The sequence below is a fragment of the Mandrillus leucophaeus genome, unplaced genomic scaffold, assembly GCF_000951045.1.
Source record: "Mandrillus leucophaeus isolate KB7577 unplaced genomic scaffold, Mleu.le_1.0 Scaffold523, whole genome shotgun sequence".
NCBI classification, from domain to species: Eukaryota; Metazoa; Chordata; class Mammalia; order Primates; family Cercopithecidae; genus Mandrillus; species Mandrillus leucophaeus.
In genome coordinates, this window is record NW_012105620.1 from 1,745,361 (window position 1) to 1,767,277 (window position 21,917).

The window sequence follows — 21,917 nt, forward strand, 5'->3', positions numbered from 1 at the left end:
AACCTCCACCTCCCAGGTTCAAGCAATTCTCCTGCCTCAGCCTCCTGAGTAGCTGGGACTACAGGTGCATGCTGCCATGCCCGGCTAATTTTTTTGTATTTTAGTAGACGTGGGGTTTCACCATGTTGCCCAGGCTGATTCTGAACTCCTGAGCTCAGGCAACATGCCTGCGTTGCTCTCCCTCCACACTTTAATTGATGTGATCGTCAAATGAAAAGACATGTGGCTTGAAACAAGATGGTCTTTCAACACACTTTGGGAAAACTTCAGTTCCAATAATAGCAATCACATTGTGAATTTGCGTAGCGTTCTATAATTTTAAAAGTACTTTCAGGAAAGGAAGACATTAGTTAGATCTGAATATTCCAGTCTGTAAGGATGGCTTAACTTTTAGCCCCCTTGTGGTTGGCTGATTAATTTCTCCTTGTTCTTTCGATATTGTGCTAAAATAGCATACTCTTGTGAAATAATAAGTAATTAATTTTCTCACATTGAAAAAAACTAACAGGGTAAACGTCATTTTGTGTTCATTTAAAAGACTTTTTAAAAGACATATTCCAAATGCTTTAGGGAACCTTGAAACAATGGAATTTTCATATCAAATGTATTTAATTTAATAACTCAGGTTAAGGATGGACTGTTTACTTCCTAAGCTCTGTTTTGATTTTCTTTTTCAGTTCACTGCATATGCAAGCTACATCGTATAATAGACTATTTTTTAAATTTTTTGAAAATACAGAAACATAAAATACAGTACAGAAAAAGAAAATACAGTAAAGAAAAACGTAAGAAACAGTATGGCTTTACCAACCAGGACTGATTTTTACAGCATTTTGTAATAAAAAAGATAATGTTGAGGCTCCCTTTGTCTCACACTTCCCAAAGCATGTCTGTAGAAGTGGAAGTGCAGAAGGGGATTATCACTGTCCATCTGTTTTTCTGAAGTCACAATGCCTGTTGTGATGAGAGCTAAAGTAGAGCAAAGAGTCAAACTCTGAGAAAATGTCTCCTCCAGCATATTGCCAGTATGCTATTTGCCATTTTCTTAATCTTACCATGCCTATCTGAAGAATGAATACTTCAATATAAGCAAATGGTATAACTAACCAATAATAATCACTATTAGGCACTTCCTCAGCAAACATTTTATTCCCAAACTGGTACAAATGTCTTTATCACTTTGGAGAGGTTTACCACTACTAATGATTTTGCAGACTGTTTTCTGGGATAAGAAAAATACACATCATTCCTAATGGTATAGTGCCAGGGAAGCCACATAGAGACTGTAAGTATAATCTCCCCTGCAAGTAAGAAAACACTCAGCAAGTCCTATTTTTAAAAGGTAATGAGCTTATTTCTAAATTACTTTAAAGGGTAACTGTTTAAATGTTAACCTGGGTGCTAGCTCTCTCAGGGAAAGAAATAGGAAGATGAAACACAGGAACATTCCTAGAAATGAGTGTGTGACCTATGTGGTCCTTACAGTAAGTTATACTAATTCTAAATTTATGTTTATGTGTTGTGGCCCTAGTAAGCTGATGTAACTTTTCCATTAAGTGGGCAGGTAGATTTCCTGTAGTACCCCCAATTGCCTGAAGAGGTTTATTGTTTTCTTGTGTTTCCATTACAACATAGAGACTAAGAGGGAATCCTCTGTGGTATTTTCACATAGGTTGTGAATCTTTTATCTGTAGGTTGTATTTGTATCTGAGAGGTGAATATTAATAGTCTCTTGGCAGCAGAATGACTTTCTTAAAAAAGGGGTTTCCCTGTGTATGGGTGGATTAACCTTTCAAAATACATGTTTCTACTTAAACCACTTAGTTACTGTTTGATTCAAAGAGTCATAAAGACAGGTCTCCGTATTAGACCTTGTAGTGCGCTTACCTAGACCTGAGAGGGACTTTCAGGATAGAACATGGTGAGTAACGTAGTGTCCTGGGCCTTTACTTTCATTTCGCTTACTTACGAGAGTCGGCTGTAACTTCATTTCTTTTTAAAATGCATAAAGTTCTCATATTAGAAAGACATGTATAATTGATCAGGATCTCAGTAATATTAACAATTAAGATACGGTTTTATGTGTTCCCGGTGAGAAATGATATAGAACTTGTTGTAAATGTAATAATGTATGCTGTTTCCTTTAAATTTTTTACTTTAGAGCTTTTATCAGTTGGCCCCTTTGTGCACATTAGATAAAATAAGCTTTGGAAATGACACATTTAACTATGTGAATGTTACTCTACTTGCTTTATTACTTCTAAAGATCCTATAAATAATAACTAAATGTAAGTACTTACACGAATAATTATGCTTTCCCTCTTGGCATATTACAGGGTTGAACAATCTTGATTAAGCAATGAGCAGAGCCAGCATCCATTTAGTGTGTTCCTCTGCAGGGGACATTTTTCACCATGTTCTTCATGGTGCTATAGAATCATGTCGATGGGGAGCATAAAACATTCTAAAAGAATGTATTTCTCAATATAAAGTTACCGGGCTCTTTTATTTAAATAGTCAAATTTCCCAAAGGGGATTGGAAAATAAACTTCCCTAGGAATAATTTAAGTGTGAGCAGTTGAACTATCCTGCAAGGAAGGTTCATTTTAAAAGCGAGCAGTAGACAAAGGTAGACTAGATGCTTACAGGTGCAGTGCCGATATTTCTTGAATCTGATAACGTTTGCTTTCTGGCTTAACCACAAACTCCCTGCTGTGAAATGCTGAGAACTTCGTTCTTCTTAGGAATCTCGATCAGTGGCCTGTGGCAGAGACTCCCAGAGTGTCCTTTCAAGTGGCATTGCATGCACAGACCTGTCCCCACAGTGGAAGGCCTGAATTGGGCCTTAACCTAATGAGCAAGAAGCAAATATTTGTGGAATGGATCAACGTTAACAAACTATGTTCAGATATGATCTTCTCAACTTTTTAAGTCTATTTTTTATATCAGAATTTTAATGAATTTTTAAAGTCTAGAAGGGAAAAAACATTATACCTTTTCATTTTCTCCTTTCCTTTTCACTCTGTCTCTCTTCCTTTGTGCCTCTGTTGCTTTCTCTCTGTCTTCCCTATGTGTACTTCTGCCTCTGTCTCTTTTCCTGTCACTCTCTGTCTCTGTCCCCCTTTGTCTGTTTCTGTTTCTCTCTTTTTTTGTCTTGATCTCTCACTGTGCCTCTGTTTTTCTGTCTCTCTCTCTTTCTGTCTCCCCTTCAGCTTGGTCCTACTGTCTCTCCAAGTATATATTTAATTATCATTGGCTTCCAGCACAATTCTCTCACTGAAATTTGTAGCCATTGTACAATTCCCCAATTTTAATGATATTAATGAGGCATGAATGAGGAAGAAATAAGACTTTTTAAATATGGGAAATAGACTGTTAAATACAATTCCTCCTGTTAAAGGAACCTAAAGCACATAGTCGTCAAAGAGACCTGCGGCACAGTGTAGAAGAGACAGGCAGAGTTCCTGTGTATCTCATCAATCAAAGTCTCTGATTCATCAAAAGTCCTGGAGGCCTCCTTGTCCAGGTTGGGGGCAGAGGTGGAGAAGGTGTGAGGAGGGGAAGGCAAAGGTGCTTACTAAGTTTTTGGCCGACTAAATACTTCCTGCTGGATAAAACCTTAGACCTCACTTTAACTGTTAACTTTCAAAAATTGGCCTTTAACACTTTACTCTTTAGCTCTTTTTCTAAACACTGCTTTCTTATTAAGATCAGATAATGATGAATTATCAGAGGAACACCTATTAGTTATAGTTGACTCCCATCTGTTTGTGGTTGTGACAGTTTGGATCTTTCAAATATTTGTTTCATAAAGGATAAAGATCTTAGAACAAACAAACAAACAAACAAACAAACACCTCACTTTTCACATGTATGTCCACAAGTCTTAAAGAAAAAACCGAGAATAAAAAATGCCCTTCTAATGAAATTGCACAGAGCATGAATAAAAATCAATTATATTTGAAAACACGGCCAAGATTAAATATCTCCGTTGTTTTGAAACAAAGACACCATATGGGGGGAAATTATTCTAGTGGTTGCAAAGCACAATCCAAACAAATGAATCTCTTGATTAATCTAAGTATGTAAAAAACCTTGGATGACAGTCACAAGGGGCAGTTAGTACATAGTTAATGGATCATTGTGATAAGTAATAAAAATTAATCATTCTCTGCCTTTGCTAATCTGACATGTATGAATGCTGCAAGAAGAAAGGATATAGGATGTAATGTAGTATTAAGCAGTATAGTTAATAAAATACATTTGAAGGCAAATGATTCCTTTCTCAGTTTTCGATTACATCTTAAATTTCAAATATGGTGAAATGTTTCCTTTTGATGTGAATAAATATAGATATACAGATTACAGCCAGATGACTCTCAGACACAGTGTATAGCTGACACACTATATTCAGTATGCTGTTCAGTATGTTGTCACGTTTTTTTGTTTGTTTGTTTGTTTTGTTTTGTTTTGAGACGGAGTCTCACTCTGTCGCCCAGGCTGGAGTGCAGTGGCCGGATCTCAGCTCACTGCAAGCTCTGCCTCCTGGGTTCACGCCATTCTCCTGCCTCAGCCTCCCCAGTAGCTGGGACTACAGGCGCCTGCCACCTCGCCCGGCTAATTTTTTGTATTTTTTAGTAGAAACGGGGTTTCACCGTGTTAGCCAGCATGGTCTCGATCTCCTGACCTCGTGATCCGCCCGTCTCGGCCTCCCAAAGTGCTGGGATTACAGGCTTGAGCCACCGCGCCCGGCCGTTGTCACTTTTTTCAATATTAGAGAATACGTTGTCATTTTCCCCCAAACTCTTTACTTAGAAAGGTGTTCAAAAATCTTCTATTAAGATAGTTCACATTTTCTAAATTACGAAAGGCAAAACAATTGTAGATATTAAAATAAAAGAAAAATTGTTCAGCTTAACTTTAAGCTATAAAAATCAAATTTTATTTATAATGAAAAGAAATACCTAAAATCATTTAATAGAAAAAAATGAGTAGAAAGATTATCAACTTTAAAGTGTTTAATGTAGACAAATTAGAACCTACCTAAATATGGGTGAAAACAATAAGATGAATTTCTAATTAGAGAGTGTTCTGCCACTTGTTTAAAAGCAAGAAAAATATCAAAAAATATAACCATGAACATGAACATTAAGATATAATTAGTCTGAGAGGATCTTGAGCTTTACAGGTAAAAGCCGAAGTGTGGATTCTGTATCAGAAATCCAGTGCTCAGAGATCAAGTCTCTCAAGTCTCATCTCAACTTTTCTTTTTCTTTCTTTCTTCTTTTTTTTTCTTTTTTTTTCTTTTTTTTTGAGACAGAGCCTTGCTCTGCTGCCCAGGCTAAAGTGCAGTAGCACGATCTCTGCTCACTACAACCTCTGTCTCCTGGGTTCAAGCAGTTCCCCTGTCTCAGCCTCCCAAGTAGCTGGGATTGCAGGCGCCCACCACCACACCCAGCTACTTTTTGTCCTTTTGGTAGAGATGGGGTTTTGCCACATTGGCCAGGTTATCTCAAACTCCTGACCTCAGGTGATCCTCCTGCCTTGGCCTCCCAAAGTGCTGGCATCTCAACTTTTCATTATCAGCAGAGAGTACTAATTAAAATCACAGAGCTGAGATCAGTCGTTATTATTCATTACTATAATTGAACAGTCTTCCATTTATTTTCATTTGAGGAATTGAGACAGCATAGTTCTTTGTATTGATGCTTGTTAATCTGGGGATAATCACTGTCTAGCCTCGGGTGGTTAGATTTAGCACAACTGATTGATTTTAATAGTAATAATGTATGTTTTTTTGAAAGAATAGTTTCTGATATGGCTTCTATTGCTGAAAATTTGATGGAAATCAGAATTCATTATACTCTTTCCTTTTAGTTGCTAACGATCTGTTGACAGGAGTAGAAAAACTAGTATTACAATTATGCAGATACCTTCTGTGCTAATGGATAGGGAGGCTAAGAAAGTTGTTCAAGGACACAGCTCTGGCTTCTGCTCTTCATGCTCTGAATCTCATAAGGCAATGATGAAATGCAAGTGTGATAATAAGGCATTTACCTTTTCTAGTTTCTGTAGAGCCTTGTAAGGTCTAAATAAATGTGGAGGAATTTAAATCTTGTTTGATATTTGAAACTCACTGGAAAGCACGTAGCAAAAGTGATTTTTATAGGACATCAGTATTATTGTGTGTTATTTTTTAAAACCATCTTTCAGCTACTTTACCATGGAAATAATGAGAGTGAATCCAGCATTAAAGTTTGAATTGTTTTTTTACAAGACCAGGTTTAAGTTTGGTCATTGCTTGCCAAGCTGCATTCAAAATTAATGTATAGTTATAAAACAAAATTTATTACTTCAGGACAAAATCCTGATGTACAAAGATTTCTGATAAATTGGCACAGGCTATCCTTTACTTCCCTTTCAAGCGGGTAAGCATCTGCCTGGAGGAACTGGTACAGTTAGCAGGAGGCTAAGGATAGGCCGAGGCTGGCACACCTGTAATGGATATGAAAGCGATCCATTCCTAGTTCCACCTGAAGCATATTCTCATAAAAACAAACACACCCTCAGCTCCACATTTTCATGATTTTCAGCAGAACAACCAACTTTAAAAAATAATAACATATACAATAACATTTATGTCCAATAAAAATCACTTTCTCTATAGGCTTTCCAGTGAGTTTTGAAGATTAAACAAAATTTAAATTCTCTCACATTTATTTGGAGCTTACTATTTGCCATGCAACACTAGAAAAGTCATCTTATAGGGCAACTGAGGTGGAAGTTGCTTGCAAATGCAGTATCTTGTTTAATCATTATGGACTTTTCTTTGAAGAAGGGAGGTATTATCCTTACTTTGCAGGTGAGTACATTGGGGCTCAGAGTGTTTAAATAATATGCCCAAAGACATACAGCTTGTTAAACGTGAGAGACAGATTGGAATCCACATCTTTTGACTCTAAACCCAATCATCCTTCCAAAACACGTTTGAAAAAGCGAATTTGTAATTTGGGGTGTTTTTATGAAATATATCAGTAGAAATCCACAATACAGGAATATTCCCAAATAGAGCTGAATAAAGACTCAGAACAAAGATATGCTCATTTTTCTGCAGAATGAAGGAATTCTACGGAAAACTAGATCCTCTTCACAGGGCAAAAATTTCAGTAATATTTCACTAAGCCTCTAAGATGCATCAAGAGCAAGATAGCAATATTGCAAAATCCTAGGATGACCAGTTTTCATAACACTCAAGTATTAGGAGCACTCTTAGCTACTATGATGTACAATCTGTTCTCATATCAGAGCCAGTGATAAACATTCAGCGACAAGCAAATGTAGTGATAGCCCTGGTGACAAACAGAATCTTAGTCTCCTGACTCCTGGTTCAGGAAGTTTTTTAGTTTCAGTCCTCAAATGTCAGTTTTGCATGTAGAAGAAATGCAGGTGTCCTGATGTGACTGAGCTGTAGAGAATCTGTGGTAGCAGAAAACTTTATCGCTATAAAACAAAAAGACTTCTTAGAAGGAAATAGATGATGAAAGTCCCCTTATTTGACACCTTTCTCAGAAATATGAAATGGAAAAAAAATAGTTACAGCTCTTTTGAGTAGTTCTTTCTTTTGGTTTAGCCAAACGATGTGTAGCCAAAAATCTTTTTCTTGTTCTCAATTTCTCTTGGGCCATTACTGTAAATGACAGTAGTGTGTAATTTTCCTTTCCTCCGATTTCTTCCACACTGTAATCAAAGGTCCTTAAGTACCTATTAGGTATAGGAATCTTATTTGCTAGAGGAAATAAATGAATTAAAATGTGTAACATATCTTTTTTTTGAATAGCATTAGCATATTCTTAAAAACATTGATCATTTGCCTCATTTTGCGTAGAAATTATCTGAAATCTTTTATTGCTGTTTTAGCTTTGTGCTTGTAAATTTAGGTTAGTTTTATAGTCACGTGACCTGCTTTACTGTTCCTGTTTCTAGGCTAAGTGAATTCCTTTTCCTTTTTTTAATATTTATGGAGATAAAATGATGGATAGGGAGCTTTAAGGATAAAGCTTCTTGAACATACAAACTGGTTATTTTATATATTAAGAGTGATTTAGACTGAATATTAAAGATATTATTAGAAAAACATAACCAAGATTTTATACTAAAAATGTTATAGTTCATTACATCTCTTCCTTACCAATAATAGCAAGGATCTCAGAAAGGTTGTCCATTATCATCCACATATTGGCAACAAGTATCTCAAGCTTTGGAAATTACAAAAAGCCATGAGAATTGCTAATAGTAAACCATAACTTTTTAAAGAGCATTGGATTTTATTTGTTCACACTGATTTTTTTTAATAGAATTTTAATACCTTTGGGGAGGATATTTCTTCACTTACTCACCACAGCCCCTACCACCACTTGTCACCAATTTATGTCAGCTTCCTGACTCTGCAGGCATTTTCCCACTCTTGACTGAATCTATTGCTCTTTTTCATCCCCTACTCAGTCAAATCACAGCAGGAACAAATCCATTCGTTCCGTAAAACACACAGACTGGCACTCAAGGCATGCTGAATGCTCACAGCTAAGGACATTCACTTATTTCTGACTCTAAAAGTTAAGTGGTACATTTACCTAGGACCATCTTTGTTTATTCCCCCACGCTATTTATGACAATTTTACTTTTTTGCCATTACATATTTAAATAAAATGTATATAAGCCGATAATAGATAAGTACCAAAAGGTTAACAAAACATTGTTTCAATACAAGCTAGTTTTAGCATCTTGGAAACATCTAGTAAAGGTTAAGTTATCAAATTTGAATTGGATATTGGTGAGGGTGAATACAAAAAAAAGTAGTTAATTATCATAAAAACCTAAAAGCAGTATGTTTTCAGATTGTTTTGTGTCTTAAAATTTTTGCTCCTTTGTAAAGAAACCAAAACTAGAATTCACCGAGGATTTATTGTGGGCCAGAAGACACATGTGGACAACCATTAATAGATCTCTCCTTAGAAAACAGTGCTTAGCAATGATGTTCACCTATGTATTTTCAGTGACATTAAATTAATATGGTATTAATGTATCATTCTTCATGAGTCCCAGCTTTAACCAATATTTTGATTAACTGACTGCCTACCTGTAGGTCTCTTATGTGATCAATAAGAAAGATTTCATGTATTCTTAAATGGTATGATGTCATTTCTAAAAAATTAATATAAGTGCTTTTATATCTGTAAGCATGTGAATGTACATATATATGTATATATAGGTTTTCAGTCTATTACTTTATAGATTCTTCATTACTTATTATATATGGATACAAGGATAGTAATTTTCATGATGGTTTAGTACCTGATGAGAACATTTCATCCTAAATGGATTGAACCCGGTTAACATTTAACGTTAATTTAGTAAAGATAGTAAAATGAAACAGTTTCCAGGTAGGTGTTATGAGTTGTAAATTGCATGACCCAGAAAGAAACACATTTTATATAAATAAATATGCCTTGTCAGCTTCTATCCTTTCTACCTTAAGTAAAGTTTTCATGCCTTTTATTGTATGTAAATTTGGACACCTCTCAATGTGTAACATAGACTTGACCAACATAAATGTAAACAATAGTACAATAATTCATTGGTAATTTTTAATATAACATTCTCAAGGTCTGTAAAACCTATTTGAGCAAACTTTGACTATCACAGGTAGTACTAACATCTTGCCCTTGAATCTGACTTTAAAAATCCAAATATTTTAAAAGCTGTCACTAGAAATGTCAAAAAGCTCATAAAACTTTGTTTACTTCCAAAAGTAAGTTTATCTTCAAAGTTGGGTTATTTTGGGACTATGGATTGTGTAAACTTCTGCTTAAACAATCAATAGCTTATGATTTTCACTGATGTGCTGAAATGCATCCAAGAATAGAGAACATCTTTTGGCTAAGTTAAACAGAAAGCAACAGCTGCTTCTTTAGCAGTATAGGAATTTCTAAAAAAGGAGGAAAAGGACGAGGAGGGAGGAGAAAGCAGAAGTAATCAAATAATGGAAACAAAGGCATGTGTTTGCTTTTAGCTTGAGAGGATGCTCAGTCAGTTGGGTACTCTTACTTCTATGGGTTTTTTCTTTGTTTGTTTGTTTGTTTGTTTTTGAGACGGAGTTTCAGTCTCGTTGCCCAGACTGGAGAGCAACGGCGTGATCTCAGCTCACTGCAACCTCTGCCTCCCAGGGTCAAGTGATTCTCCTGCCTCAGCCTCCCGAGTAGCTGGGATTACAAGTGCACACCACCACATTCAGCTAATTTTTGTAGTTTTAGTAGAGTTGGGGTTTCTCCATTTTGGTCAGGCTGGTTGAAATCCTGACCTCAGGTGATCCATCAGCCTCGGCCTCCCAAAGTTCTGGGATTACAGGCGTGAGCCACTACGCCTGGCCACTTCTATGGTTTTTAATTGTAAATCTTTTTGTTCTCTGAAATTATATGTGGCTGTAGCTAGGGAAAGTAGTGCACACCTGTAGTCCCAACTACTCAGGAGCCTGAGGGAGGAGAATTGCTTGATCCCAGGGGTTCAGAACTATGATGCACTATAATGGTGCCTGTGAACAACCACTGAACTCTAGCTTGGGCAATATAGTGAGACATTGTCTCAAAAGAAAGAGACAGAGAGAGAGAGAGAGAGAGAGGGAGAAGAAGAGGGACAGGGAGAAGGAGGAAGGAAGGGAGGGAGGGAAGAAGAAAGGAAGGAAGGAAAGCAGGAAGGAAGGAAGGAAGGAAGGAAGGAAAATAAACTATTGGAAATTAAAATTATGCCCGGGATATTGACTTTTCTGATTATCACTGGTTAATATTTTTACTTCCTGGATAGAATAATAACAGATGTAAAATTCTAGCCTAGGAAAAGGTAATTTATGAAGGAAGTACAATGTTCAGTAAACTAATTAATGTCTTTGAGACAATTTCCATCTTGTCTGTTTCCAGTGCCTCCAAGATATTATTTGTCAATTTTAAACTGTACAATATTAAGTCTGGAGATTTCCTTTGGCACATGCTATTTTTGGGGTGTTTACCACCACAGTTCAAATAATACAATGCCATTGCCTAAGAAATATAGTTTTATGAGGTTGTATCTGTAATGTAAAAATTTTGTAGGTTTGTTTTAAAATATATTAGTATTAAAATAGATCAGTATCTAATTTTATTTTACTTCAAACTTAAAATTTCATCTGTATACTTTTCAATTATGGAACAACAATAGAAGATCGTGACTACAGGTCAGATGGTTTGGTGTCTAATCCTAGATCAGTCATTAATTAGCCAAGTCATTTGTTTTCTCTGGACTTCTGTTTCCTCTATTGTAAAATGATGGCATTATAATTCTTAGCGTGTTCTCCACAGTGTCAGATTCTATGATTCCCTGATACTCTAAGACTCCATGTGTAATTTCACATATGCTTGGAAATTAACATTTTAAAGGTAATTTTTGAAATAGTGAAAGAATATAAGACAGTTTAAAAACCTTACTATAAATTTGTTTATTAATTAAATATTTAAGACTTCATGTTTCAGAAATGAGCACTTACTGCAGTCACTCTATCAGATGGCTATCACTTGGTTTCCTCTTCAACATATTTGCAGAATTGTGTAATATCTCCAGCGTGCCATATAAACAAGATGCGCAGTTGTGCAATTTTGCATATTTAAAAGATAGCTGTACTAGTTGGTGGTCCAATTCCTTCCACAGTCCGGAAAGGCATTTGCTTTCATCTAGTAACTAGCTACCATGGTGGTAATAGATGATTTTTAAACAGCTGTCACAAGCTGAAAACAACACAAAACAAAACAAAAAGCCACCCTCCCACACTATGTACAGCCAGCTTGCCAATAGCTGAAATGAATCTTTCCTGGAGCATTTTAACAAACCTTTTTTTCTTTTGTGGTGGTTGTTACAATTAAACAGAGAGGCATGAAACTCAGACAAACTGGCTTCATGTTTCCCATGTGCCTAACTCCTAAATGTTCTAATGGGGTCACAGCAATTGGTGGTTTCCAGATGCATTTAAAATGTGTTCATTGCCTGCAGGAATTGGCTTTTAAAGCATACACAAATCTTCAAATTCTTCAATCTCAAGATTCTACTGTAAGTCCCATGAGGTACTATGTAGTCTGTATAATGTTTGTCCACAGTTTGGTGCTTAAGTTGCACCAAACTTAAGTGCAACTTAATAATAAATTTTAAAAATGAGAAACAAATTCTGTCACAAGTAGTTTCTTTTCTCTCTTTTTTTCATTGTCCCATTACCACTTCCCTTGTTACCCTGAAAATCATAGAAATAATCAGTAACTCCTATTGGAGAAAAAGCTGTCATGAGCATTCTTCCTAGAAGAAAGCTGCTGGCGTCCTGGGGTCAGTAGGCACTCCTGGATAACTCATTCCTAGACTGGGGTTAATTAAACTACAAACATGTCAGTCTGACAACTTTAACTGTTCATGCTGTGTGTATTAGAATGTCTAGCTTTCTTTTACTTGCTCCTGGACAATTTCTCCCTGTCATGAGATTCTTCCTTAACTCACTGAGCCTGTGTTTACACCCAGTGTTTTACCTTTCATTGAAACTAGGCAGAAGGCAGGCTTGTGGTCTGTCTTCTCACGTCTGGCAGGGCTGAAAACAAGACATGAGAATAAAAACATGGCTTTTGATGAAAAATGCATTTAACAGGTGGTTTTCTCCTTCGGTGACTGACATAGTTAACTTCCCTTGAGGTACATCTGAGACTCATGTCCTTCATATTTTTTTCTTTTAGATTCCATGTGGACGGCTCATAAACAAAAATGAGAAACAGGACGATAAACTGGTAATGTTCACCAATCAATCTGAAGATTCTGAAAGGTAATAACAGTTTATTTGGAGATTATATGCTTCTGATACTAATATTCTAATTAGAGCACTTCTGCTTTGCAACAATGATAGTGTACTAAGAGTAGAAGAGAAGCTGTCTGGATGGAGCTATATAGAATAGAAAAGGAAAAGATGACGGGTCACAGTACGGCCTATCTATGTGAACATATTTTTTTTTTATTGCTACCCACAGGGCAAAAGACATGGTAGGTTACGAAGATTACTTGATTTTTAACATATTTGTAAATTTCCATTGACAAGCCTTGGTAGATGGTTTCTCTGTAATTGCACAAATTTGTCTCTAGGAAACAACTGTATTCCACCAGTAAGGTGAAGGAGTAGCTTTATCTTTTCTCCTGATTTGCTTAATCCTTAGCTCACCTGAAGGAGTGTGAGAAGTTTACTAAGTTCCTTATGAAAAAAAATCCCTTACTTAGGCACTTTCCACATTCTATCAATCTTTCAATGTTTTTTTTTTTTAAAGCCTCATTCTATTTGTTGGTTCGTAGAGTTATTCCTTTTTTTTTTTTTAAATGTGGCACCTTTTACGTGCAAGACATTGTGCTTGCTCCTTGCAGAAGAGGAATCAGATTCAGACCCTGTCCTCAAGCTGCTTGAAGTTTAGAAGTGAAAAGTCATGCAGATGCCTAAGCATCGTATATGGTAGGATGTTCAGCCCCATGAAAGAGGCACAGATAAACTGTTCTTAGAAATTGGAGGAGGCCGGGCGCGGTGGCTCAAGCCTGTAATCCCAGTACTTTGGGAGGCCGAGACGGGCAGATCACGAGGTCAGGAGATCGAGACCATCCTGGCTAATCTGGTGAAATCCCGTCTCTACTAAAAAATACAAAAAAACAAAAACAAAACAAAACAAAAACTAGCTGAGCGAGGTGGCAGGCGCCTATAGTCCCAGCTACTGGGGAGGCTGAGGCAGGAGAATGGCATAAACCCGGGAGGCGGAGCTTGCAGTGAGCCAAGATCCAGCCACTGCACTCCAGCCTGGGCGACAGAGCGAGACTCCGTCTCAAAAAAAAAAAAAAAAAAAAAAAAAAAAAAAAAAATCGGAGGAAAGTGAGATTTCCAGAGATTGGGATAGAAATACACGAAGTGGTTTAACCTAATTTCTGGCAAAGAGAAACTGAGGAGAAAGATGGAAAAACAGAAGGAAAGGCTATTCCAAGCTGACGGCAGAATGTGTGCAAAGATGTGGTGGTAGGAAAGTCATGTATTTGTGTCTGGATCAACTAACGGTTTGTTTTGGCTTCCGCAGGTGGTGTGTAGTGAAAAGGAAACTCAGTTGATACTCTCTCCTGAGTGAGAGACTAAATAGCTGAGAATTTATTCTACAGGCCAATATTTCTGTTTATAAAGACAAAACTTCTATTTTGTGATACCTTTCAAGTGAAAGATAATTTAAATATATAATAATAATTAAGTTTTTAGGCCAGTGGTTCTTAAACTAGAGTTCTCAGATCCTGTGTGTCTGGAGTCATATTCTCAGATTGTCTATGAGAATCTTTTCATTAAAAGAGGCCCGTCTGTACTTTCAATACGAAAATCATGACAGGACAAGGGGTAACATTAAGAATTTTGAACCAAGGATTTCCAATAGGCTACTCTAGCAATAGTGTTAAAAATTAATTGGAAAGGGAAAAGATCTGAAGTTTAAATAAATATAGAAATATTGATTTCTCCCATTCACCTCAATTACATTCAGTATCTTTAACAAGCATTTTAGCCTTTAATTGTATATAATTTAGCATTTTCCTGTGCAATATACTTTATTATTCTATAACTGTGCTGGGTGTGTACGTCTCTCCTTGTCAATATGATTTTACCTACCTCAACGGAAAGACTTGACATGCAGCAGAATATTCCCCCCGAAGACTGTGGGTCTACAATAAGCATTGATCTATTTTATATACATTTTAATAAAATATTAGTAAAATTGAAATTTACATCACAGGAGTCATTTGATAATGAAGTTATTATATTGACAACCTCTAAGATACTATAGGCATTACAGAAACAAAAAATATATGATGTAATGTTGAACAACTTCTACGAAAGATGATACCCATTCTCCTTTGGTAGCAGAAGCATATGCTTGGCAAAATTTCACCATGTAGAAAAGGAAGAAAGGAAGGGAGGAATAAAGAAAGGAAGGGAGAAACCTATTATTTCTAAGAGGTAGGGGCTATCCTTATCCCACCACCTCTCCACATGCACAAGCCATTTCCTTCCACATGGAGAATTCTGAGGACTTTGTGTGAGCTCCTGAGTCCCATTCTCTTGCCTCCTCTCCACAGCCAGCAATGCATTTTACTGTTTAGTTCTATTTACCGATGATGAAAATTATGTAGAATTTAGTAGCTAACGTTTTTTCTACAGTGATTAAAATTTTGTATTTTGAATAGAGAGGGTTAGGTTCTTTGATAGTAATCTAAAATGTTCAGAAGATGTTTTTCAACTTGCCTTCTAGGGTGTATATACCCGGAAGTGCAGAAAGAAGGATAAGGGATGAGGCAGTGAGGCAGTGGCCACGGTCCATGTCTTTGCCTGAGGGAAGTGGGAAAGAAGAATAAAGAAGAGAGGTGAGAGCAAACAGGGCAGGAAGAGAATAGTGAGCACCTGAGTCATCTTTCCCTCTGTCACTCCTGAACTGACTCCTTCCTCAATGAAGTGCTTTAGGGCCTACATATTGATATTATGGTTGACACCGGGCTTCCTTTCAAAGGAGTGGAAGAAATAATTTTGATTGTCAGTGTGGGGGATTATCAAAGTAAACATGGTGTTTTATAGTTTTTATATTTGCCTTTAACACAGTTTTGAAACATAGTGTTATTATAAAAGCAATCCCTCTCAACATGTGTGATCCTGGGGTCATCCTTTTTTCGAAGTACTCTTGTAATACCAGTTCCTCATTTTAATTTTTCTAAAGCAGATGCTTTCCTGTCCTAACAATTATTGTAAGAAGAATGTCTTTTTTTTAAAAAAAGGATCATGCATTCAGAAAATTATAATTATAACGTTGCAAGAAAAACTACTATGATTCATTTTAGCCTGAAGTAGAGCTCATCTCAGAAGAATGAGATGAATTTGTGTTCTCATGAAGTAACCCTTTTACCTGGCATTAAACTCATTCACAACTGCAGTCATTGAACCTAATATTAAACAGGATCTAATGCCATCCATTTTTCATGCCTTCTGGTAACCATGTAGTGGATTTCAGATGCACTTAAGGAGCTCTGTGTCTTTCTTCATATTCAAATCATTCAAATGTCTTTATGTAAAGCATTGATGGACATTAAGAAAATTAAACAATACTTTTGTCTTTTTTTCTCCATGTGAGTAGCATACTCTCTTCCAGATGCAACATTGAGCAGCCAAACAGCTGCTGGCTATTAAAAGTCCCTTAAAGCTCTATTTTTTTTTTTTTTTTGTCTCATAAAAGGAAGAGAAGTGTAGGAATGTTTATGGGATGACAGGCAGATGTTTTACTTGTACTATGTATGTGGTAAACGGAAACTAAAATGATCTCTTTTATAATATCATCGGCATTTCTACAATTCTTTTGGCCTCTTAATTTTTAACCCCCTTCTTACCTGACTCTAAATTAAACTGTTCTGGAAGGGCAGAAGAAAAAACCATTTATGCAGTTACTGTAAGTTAAGGTTATCTCACACCTTTTCATAAAGACAGACATCCCTGAAAATGTATCTTCTGTCCATTCATATTGTTTTGTTAGGTAGAAGAGAGCCTTATAGTTTGAAGAGCTAAATAAAAGTATTTTTATTTTCACTAAATAAGCAGCAACACTGATGAATAAGTATTTTTTAATGACACACAAAACATCACAGACCAATCATAATTTTTTTCATAAATTTTACTAATTTATTTATTTGCAGTTCAAATTTGTTAGTTTTTCAGAAATTACATGTCTTCAAACTGATAAACATCAAAGTCCCATTGGGTCTCTGGACAATAGACTAAGTTTCTTCTCTTTCCACATTAAGAAAGCAGTCTCTCAATCTTATTTATTTATGTGTAGTATATTAGATGAAATTACATTTTATTGGATGGATACATTCACAGAGATTTGAGACAAGGAGCTTTGGGACAACTTGTGCTTTGAGCCAGGCTCATAAAGCACATTTCAGGAAAACCTCTTCCATGCAAACAACGCCCATGGGATAAACACAGATTTCCATATTCTGAGGCCTACCTTATACAGAAGGTCCAAGAAGATATTTAGAGTATACCTTTTGTTCTGTCTGCCTTTAATACTTTATGCTTGCATACACTCTTGGATTCAATGTAGAAAACACTTGTAAGCCTATTACTGTATGCTAAAAATTGTTTGGGAGATGTTGTTGAAAAGAATACCAAATTAGAATTTTCCCAAGAATCAACTTAGCATTTTTCTGGGAAGTACTGGTACCAGCATAAAATTTGTGTGTCTAGAGATGGGAAATCACCCAGCTTTTACCTCAGTGGAAATGTCTTTGATAAAAGCTGTGGTGGCACGGAGCTTGCTTGGAGGTCCGTACGAGGCCCCAGGCAGGCCACAGACAACCTGCAGCCAGCTGAATGAATTTTAAGTCTGTCCTTTCTGTGTGTGGCAACTCTAAGGACTTGGCTCTCTTTTTGCAGAAGGCTTCAGAGTTTGTGCTGAAGCCATCTCCTCTGAGTTGATAATTCAATATACAGACCCTCCATGGCAGTACATTCCATTTCTGTGGCTTAAATTTGAAGCAGTTTCAAAGCCAGTTAATATAATAGAAGGTATTGCGTTAGCAAAATTCTAGTTTTCAGGGCAATTTGGAAATAACAAATTCACAACTCTCTCTGCTACTCTGACAGGAATTTGTGTAAATGTACTAAGTGAAGAAATAATGGGAAAAATGAAGAGACTAGAGTTTGGAAAATTCAATTTAGCTTTGGTTTGAATCTTTTTGTTTTTATTCCTTCACATAAATTGAAAATTTAAATGTAATACCCTCAGTGAGTTGGGTTTTCATCTCTCATGGGCTTCCACTTGGGATACTACTTATGTCTCTATTCAAATATAAGTTTAGAGAGTAGGCAGGTTATATTGAAGATTTGTTTCAAATACCTTTTTATTCCTCTTTTTAGTATTTTATATCATTTGCTAGTATTTATATTGACATAAGACTCTAGCTGTCACTTCATATTCTAAATATTCTGCTCTGTTAGTTAAATTGTATCATAATTATTTAAATCACACATCACCTCTCTTTCCAAGCCAAATGAACTAGAGAATCATTTTTCAGTTTCACATCTAGGAAACATTTCTATGCCAAGGGCATTTCTGCTTTCCAAGCCTAGTTATTTTCATTGTTCTAACCATAGAAATTCCTTTATTTTCTTTATATTACCAGATCAGGGTTTTCAATTATGACAGAAAATACCAGCGTACTAAAATGCAAAATAATATTTATTTTAAGATCCAAACCATTTGATGATTTCTCTTTTTCGTTTCATTTTTTGCTGTGCTACATCATACTTTGTTTCAGAACACAACGGTGGGGCTGAATTGTGTCCCCCTAAATTCACATGTTGAACTCCTAACCCCCAGTGTGACTACATTTGGAGATAGGGCCCTTAGGAAGTAATTAAGGTTAAGTGAAGTCATAAGAGTGGGGTTCTGGTACAATAGGATTAGTGACCTCACAAAAAGAGACCAGAGAGCTTGCTGTCTCTCTCCACATGTGCACAAAGAAGAGGTCATTTGAGCACACTGCAAGCCTTGAAAAGAGGCCTTAGAATGAAACCTACCTGTTCACAAACTTCCCAGCCTTCAGAACTATGAGAAATAAATACCTGCTGTTTACACACAGTCTATGCTCTTTCCTTATGGCAACTCAAGAAGACTAAGACACCTATTTGTGCTACAGGTACTTAATAAGGATTTTATTTGCTTTTCTTATTGATCTATAATGATTTCAGAGACTGTGTGAAGAAATTGGGCTTAAGTGGCTATTAATATCTAATAGGCATCTGGAAGTCCAGGCAATATATTAGAAGATATTCCCTTATGGGACCACCAATACTTCTATTATTTAAGATATCATTACTAAAGCTGGTGCAGTTTCAGGCTATTAAAAAATGTTCCAGAGAACAAGGACTTATTTTATCTCTATGTAATAGTAATTTTTCCTTTCTTTATTATAAATTATAATTCATTAAAGGATGGTGAAATACCTTTTCATCTGTGGGCTCAGGGTACCTCACACCTACCCTTTTGAGCAAAGCTGATAGCAAAAGTTCTTATTTATTTAGAAGTGAGGAGTATCCACTATCTCAATGACACCATTTAAAATCAGTATGGTGGTTAAGAGTGTGGTTTCTTGAATCAGACTCCCTGAGTTCAAATCACACTTCTTAGGTAAGTCATTTAATCTAAAGCCTTAAAAATACTTCAAATTTTAACAATTTTCTCTTTTATTAGAAGCACTCATGTAAAATTCAGCAAAACTCTATACATTACCAAAAAAATGTGCCACCAACTAGTTTTCTATAGTAAGAAATATACTATAAGAAGTACCTAGAATAGTTCTTGGCCTGTAGTAAACCTCAATAAATATTTGTTGAGTGAGTGAATAAAAGTTGCAAAACTAAAATGATCAATAAAACATCAATAAAATAATATAATGGATATTTATCTCTTTGTATTTGGAATAAAAAAGTAGAAGATCTTGAATCTTCTGTATTTGTTTAATGGAGCTTCACAGGTACACACATGTGTGGTATTTGTCATAACTTTATTGGTCTGAGTTTACAAGGCTTATCTGGAGCCTAATTATTTCCCCTGGGTTCACTATTCCTTCTAGGAATAATGCTGCTTGCTTGAGTGCATTTAAGCATCCATTATACCCAGTGTGACTTCTTTTTTCTGACCACAAATGCGTAGTTTTTTCCCCCAACTCTCCATGCCAACTATGTGTCCAATAATTCAATTCAATGTTGACACTACCAGAAGTTAGTACAGACCCCACAGGTTAAGGCCTCAGTCCCACAAGACTGCCCGCATGCACTTCAGAGGCCAGTTACAAGTCCAGTGACCACCCATACTTCTGACCAACATGCTACAAATTCAGAGGTTACCACAACCCCATCCTCAGGTTTGGTAATTCATGTGAAGGACTCACAGAACTCAGGAAACACATTTTGCCAGTTTATTATTAAGATACAACTCAGGAACAGCCAGATGAAAAGAATCCAAAGGGTGAGGCATGGAGATGCTGTCACACAGCATCCTCGCCCTTAACAAACCTGCCATCCTCCCAGCACATCAATGTGTTACCAACCAGGAAGCTTTCCAAATTTCTTTGCTCAAGAGTATTTATATCCATACAGAACCCAGTAGACTTAAGTTTTTTTTTAAAGAGTATTTACATCCCAATGTCCAGCTACCTCCCCTTCCTGGAGATTGGGGAATGGGGCTGAAAGTTCCCACCTTCTAATCACAAATTTGGTCTTTCTGGCACCCTGACAGACTTCATTAGCATAAACTTAGGTGTGGTCCAGAGGACCGTATATTTAAAATAACAAGACACAGTCATTCCTATCACTTAAGAAATTCCAAGGATATCAGAAGCTCTGTGCCAGGAACCAGAGACAAAGAGTATATTTTTTATTATACCACATCCACTTGTAACAGCCCAATGGATTCTCCTTGCCTGTTGCCTAGACAAAGCCAATTTATCAAGACAGAGGAATTGTAATAAAGAAAGCATTTATTTCACACATAGCTAGCTGAATGAGAGACCAGTTTTACCCTTACTCAAATCAGTCTCCCTGAAAATTCAGGGATCAGGGCTAAGGATAATTTGATGAGCAGGGGATTGGGACGTGGGTAGTGCTGATTGGTTAGGTTGGAGATGAAATCATAGGGATTTGAAGCTGCCCTCTTGTGCTGAGTCAGTTCCTGGGTGGGGTCCACAAGACCAGATGAATCAGTTTATTGATCTGGGTGGCACCAGCTGACACATTTAGTTCAGGGTCTGTAAAATATCTCCTCTTGGGTTTTACAATGGTGATGTTATCCCTAGGAGCAACTGGGGAGGTTTCAAATCTTGATGTCTCTGGCTGCATGACTCCTAAACCATAATTTCTAATTTAGTGGATAATTTATTAGTCCTATAGAGGCAGTCTGGTCCCCAGGTAGAAGGGGGTTTGTTTTGGGAAAGGGTTGTATGTTAGTTCATTTTCATGCTGCTGATAAAGACATACCTGAGACTGGGAAGAAAAAGAAGTTTAATTGAACTTACAGTTCCACATGGCTGGAGAGGCCTCAGAATCATGGCGGGAGGTAAAAGGCACTTATTACATGGCAGCGGCAAGAGAAAATGAGGAAGATGCAAAAGCAGAAATCCCTGATAAAACCATCAGATTTCATGAGACTTATTTACTACCACAAGAACAGTATGGGGGAAACCACCCCCTTAATTCAAACTATGTCCCACTGGGATGCTACCATAAGACATGGGAATTATGGGAGTACAATTCAAGGTAAGAGTTGGGTGGGGACACAGTCAAACCATATCAGGTTGTTATCATCTTTGTTTCAAAGTTAAACTATAAACTAAGTTCTTCCCAAAGTTAGTTTGGCCTATATCCAGGAGTGAACAAGGTCAGCTTGCAGGTTAGAAGCAAGATGGAGTCAGTTAGGTCAGATCTCTTTCACTGTCATAGATTTCTCAGTTATAATTTTTGTAAAGGCAGTTTCAAATTTTTGGTCTTCTTGTCTAAATTGCCCGCCTCTGTGTGGTTGCCATGCCCAAATCTGCAGGCTGGTTGTTTTTATTAACTAATACCTTAAGTCAATGTTAAAGTAGTTAAATAAAGCATCTAAACATCACTGAAATTATGAAATAATACAGAGAGTAAGATTTAAAGATATATAGCATCTACATAGACTTTATTGCCTAATCCATTAACATACAGCTATTATAAATCATTCATTGACATATCCTGGTTTCTACGAAACTTTAATAGATTTAAA

At 36.5% G+C, this 21,917-nt stretch overlaps 1 protein-coding gene across 3 annotated transcripts in view; it reads left to right on the forward strand.

The window, feature by feature from the left end:
* The first annotated feature begins 1,839 nt into the window (after nucleotides 1-1,839).
* The window catches only part of TNIP3 (TNFAIP3 interacting protein 3), a 95,443-nt gene continuing 75,365 nt past the window's right edge, over nucleotides 1,840-21,917 (forward strand). For 2 of the 3 annotated variants that reach the window (XM_011996778.1, XM_011996777.1), the window contains exons 1-2: nucleotides 1,840-1,921; nucleotides 12,795-12,880. In XM_011996778.1, the coding sequence (XP_011852168.1) occupies nucleotides 1,919-1,921; nucleotides 12,795-12,880 (89 nt within the window). In that variant the 5' untranslated portion in view covers nucleotides 1,840-1,918. Of the gene's footprint in view, nucleotides 1,922-12,667; nucleotides 12,710-12,794; nucleotides 12,881-21,917 lie in introns of those variants that run through there. The other variant, XM_011996779.1, reaches the window with a different exon arrangement.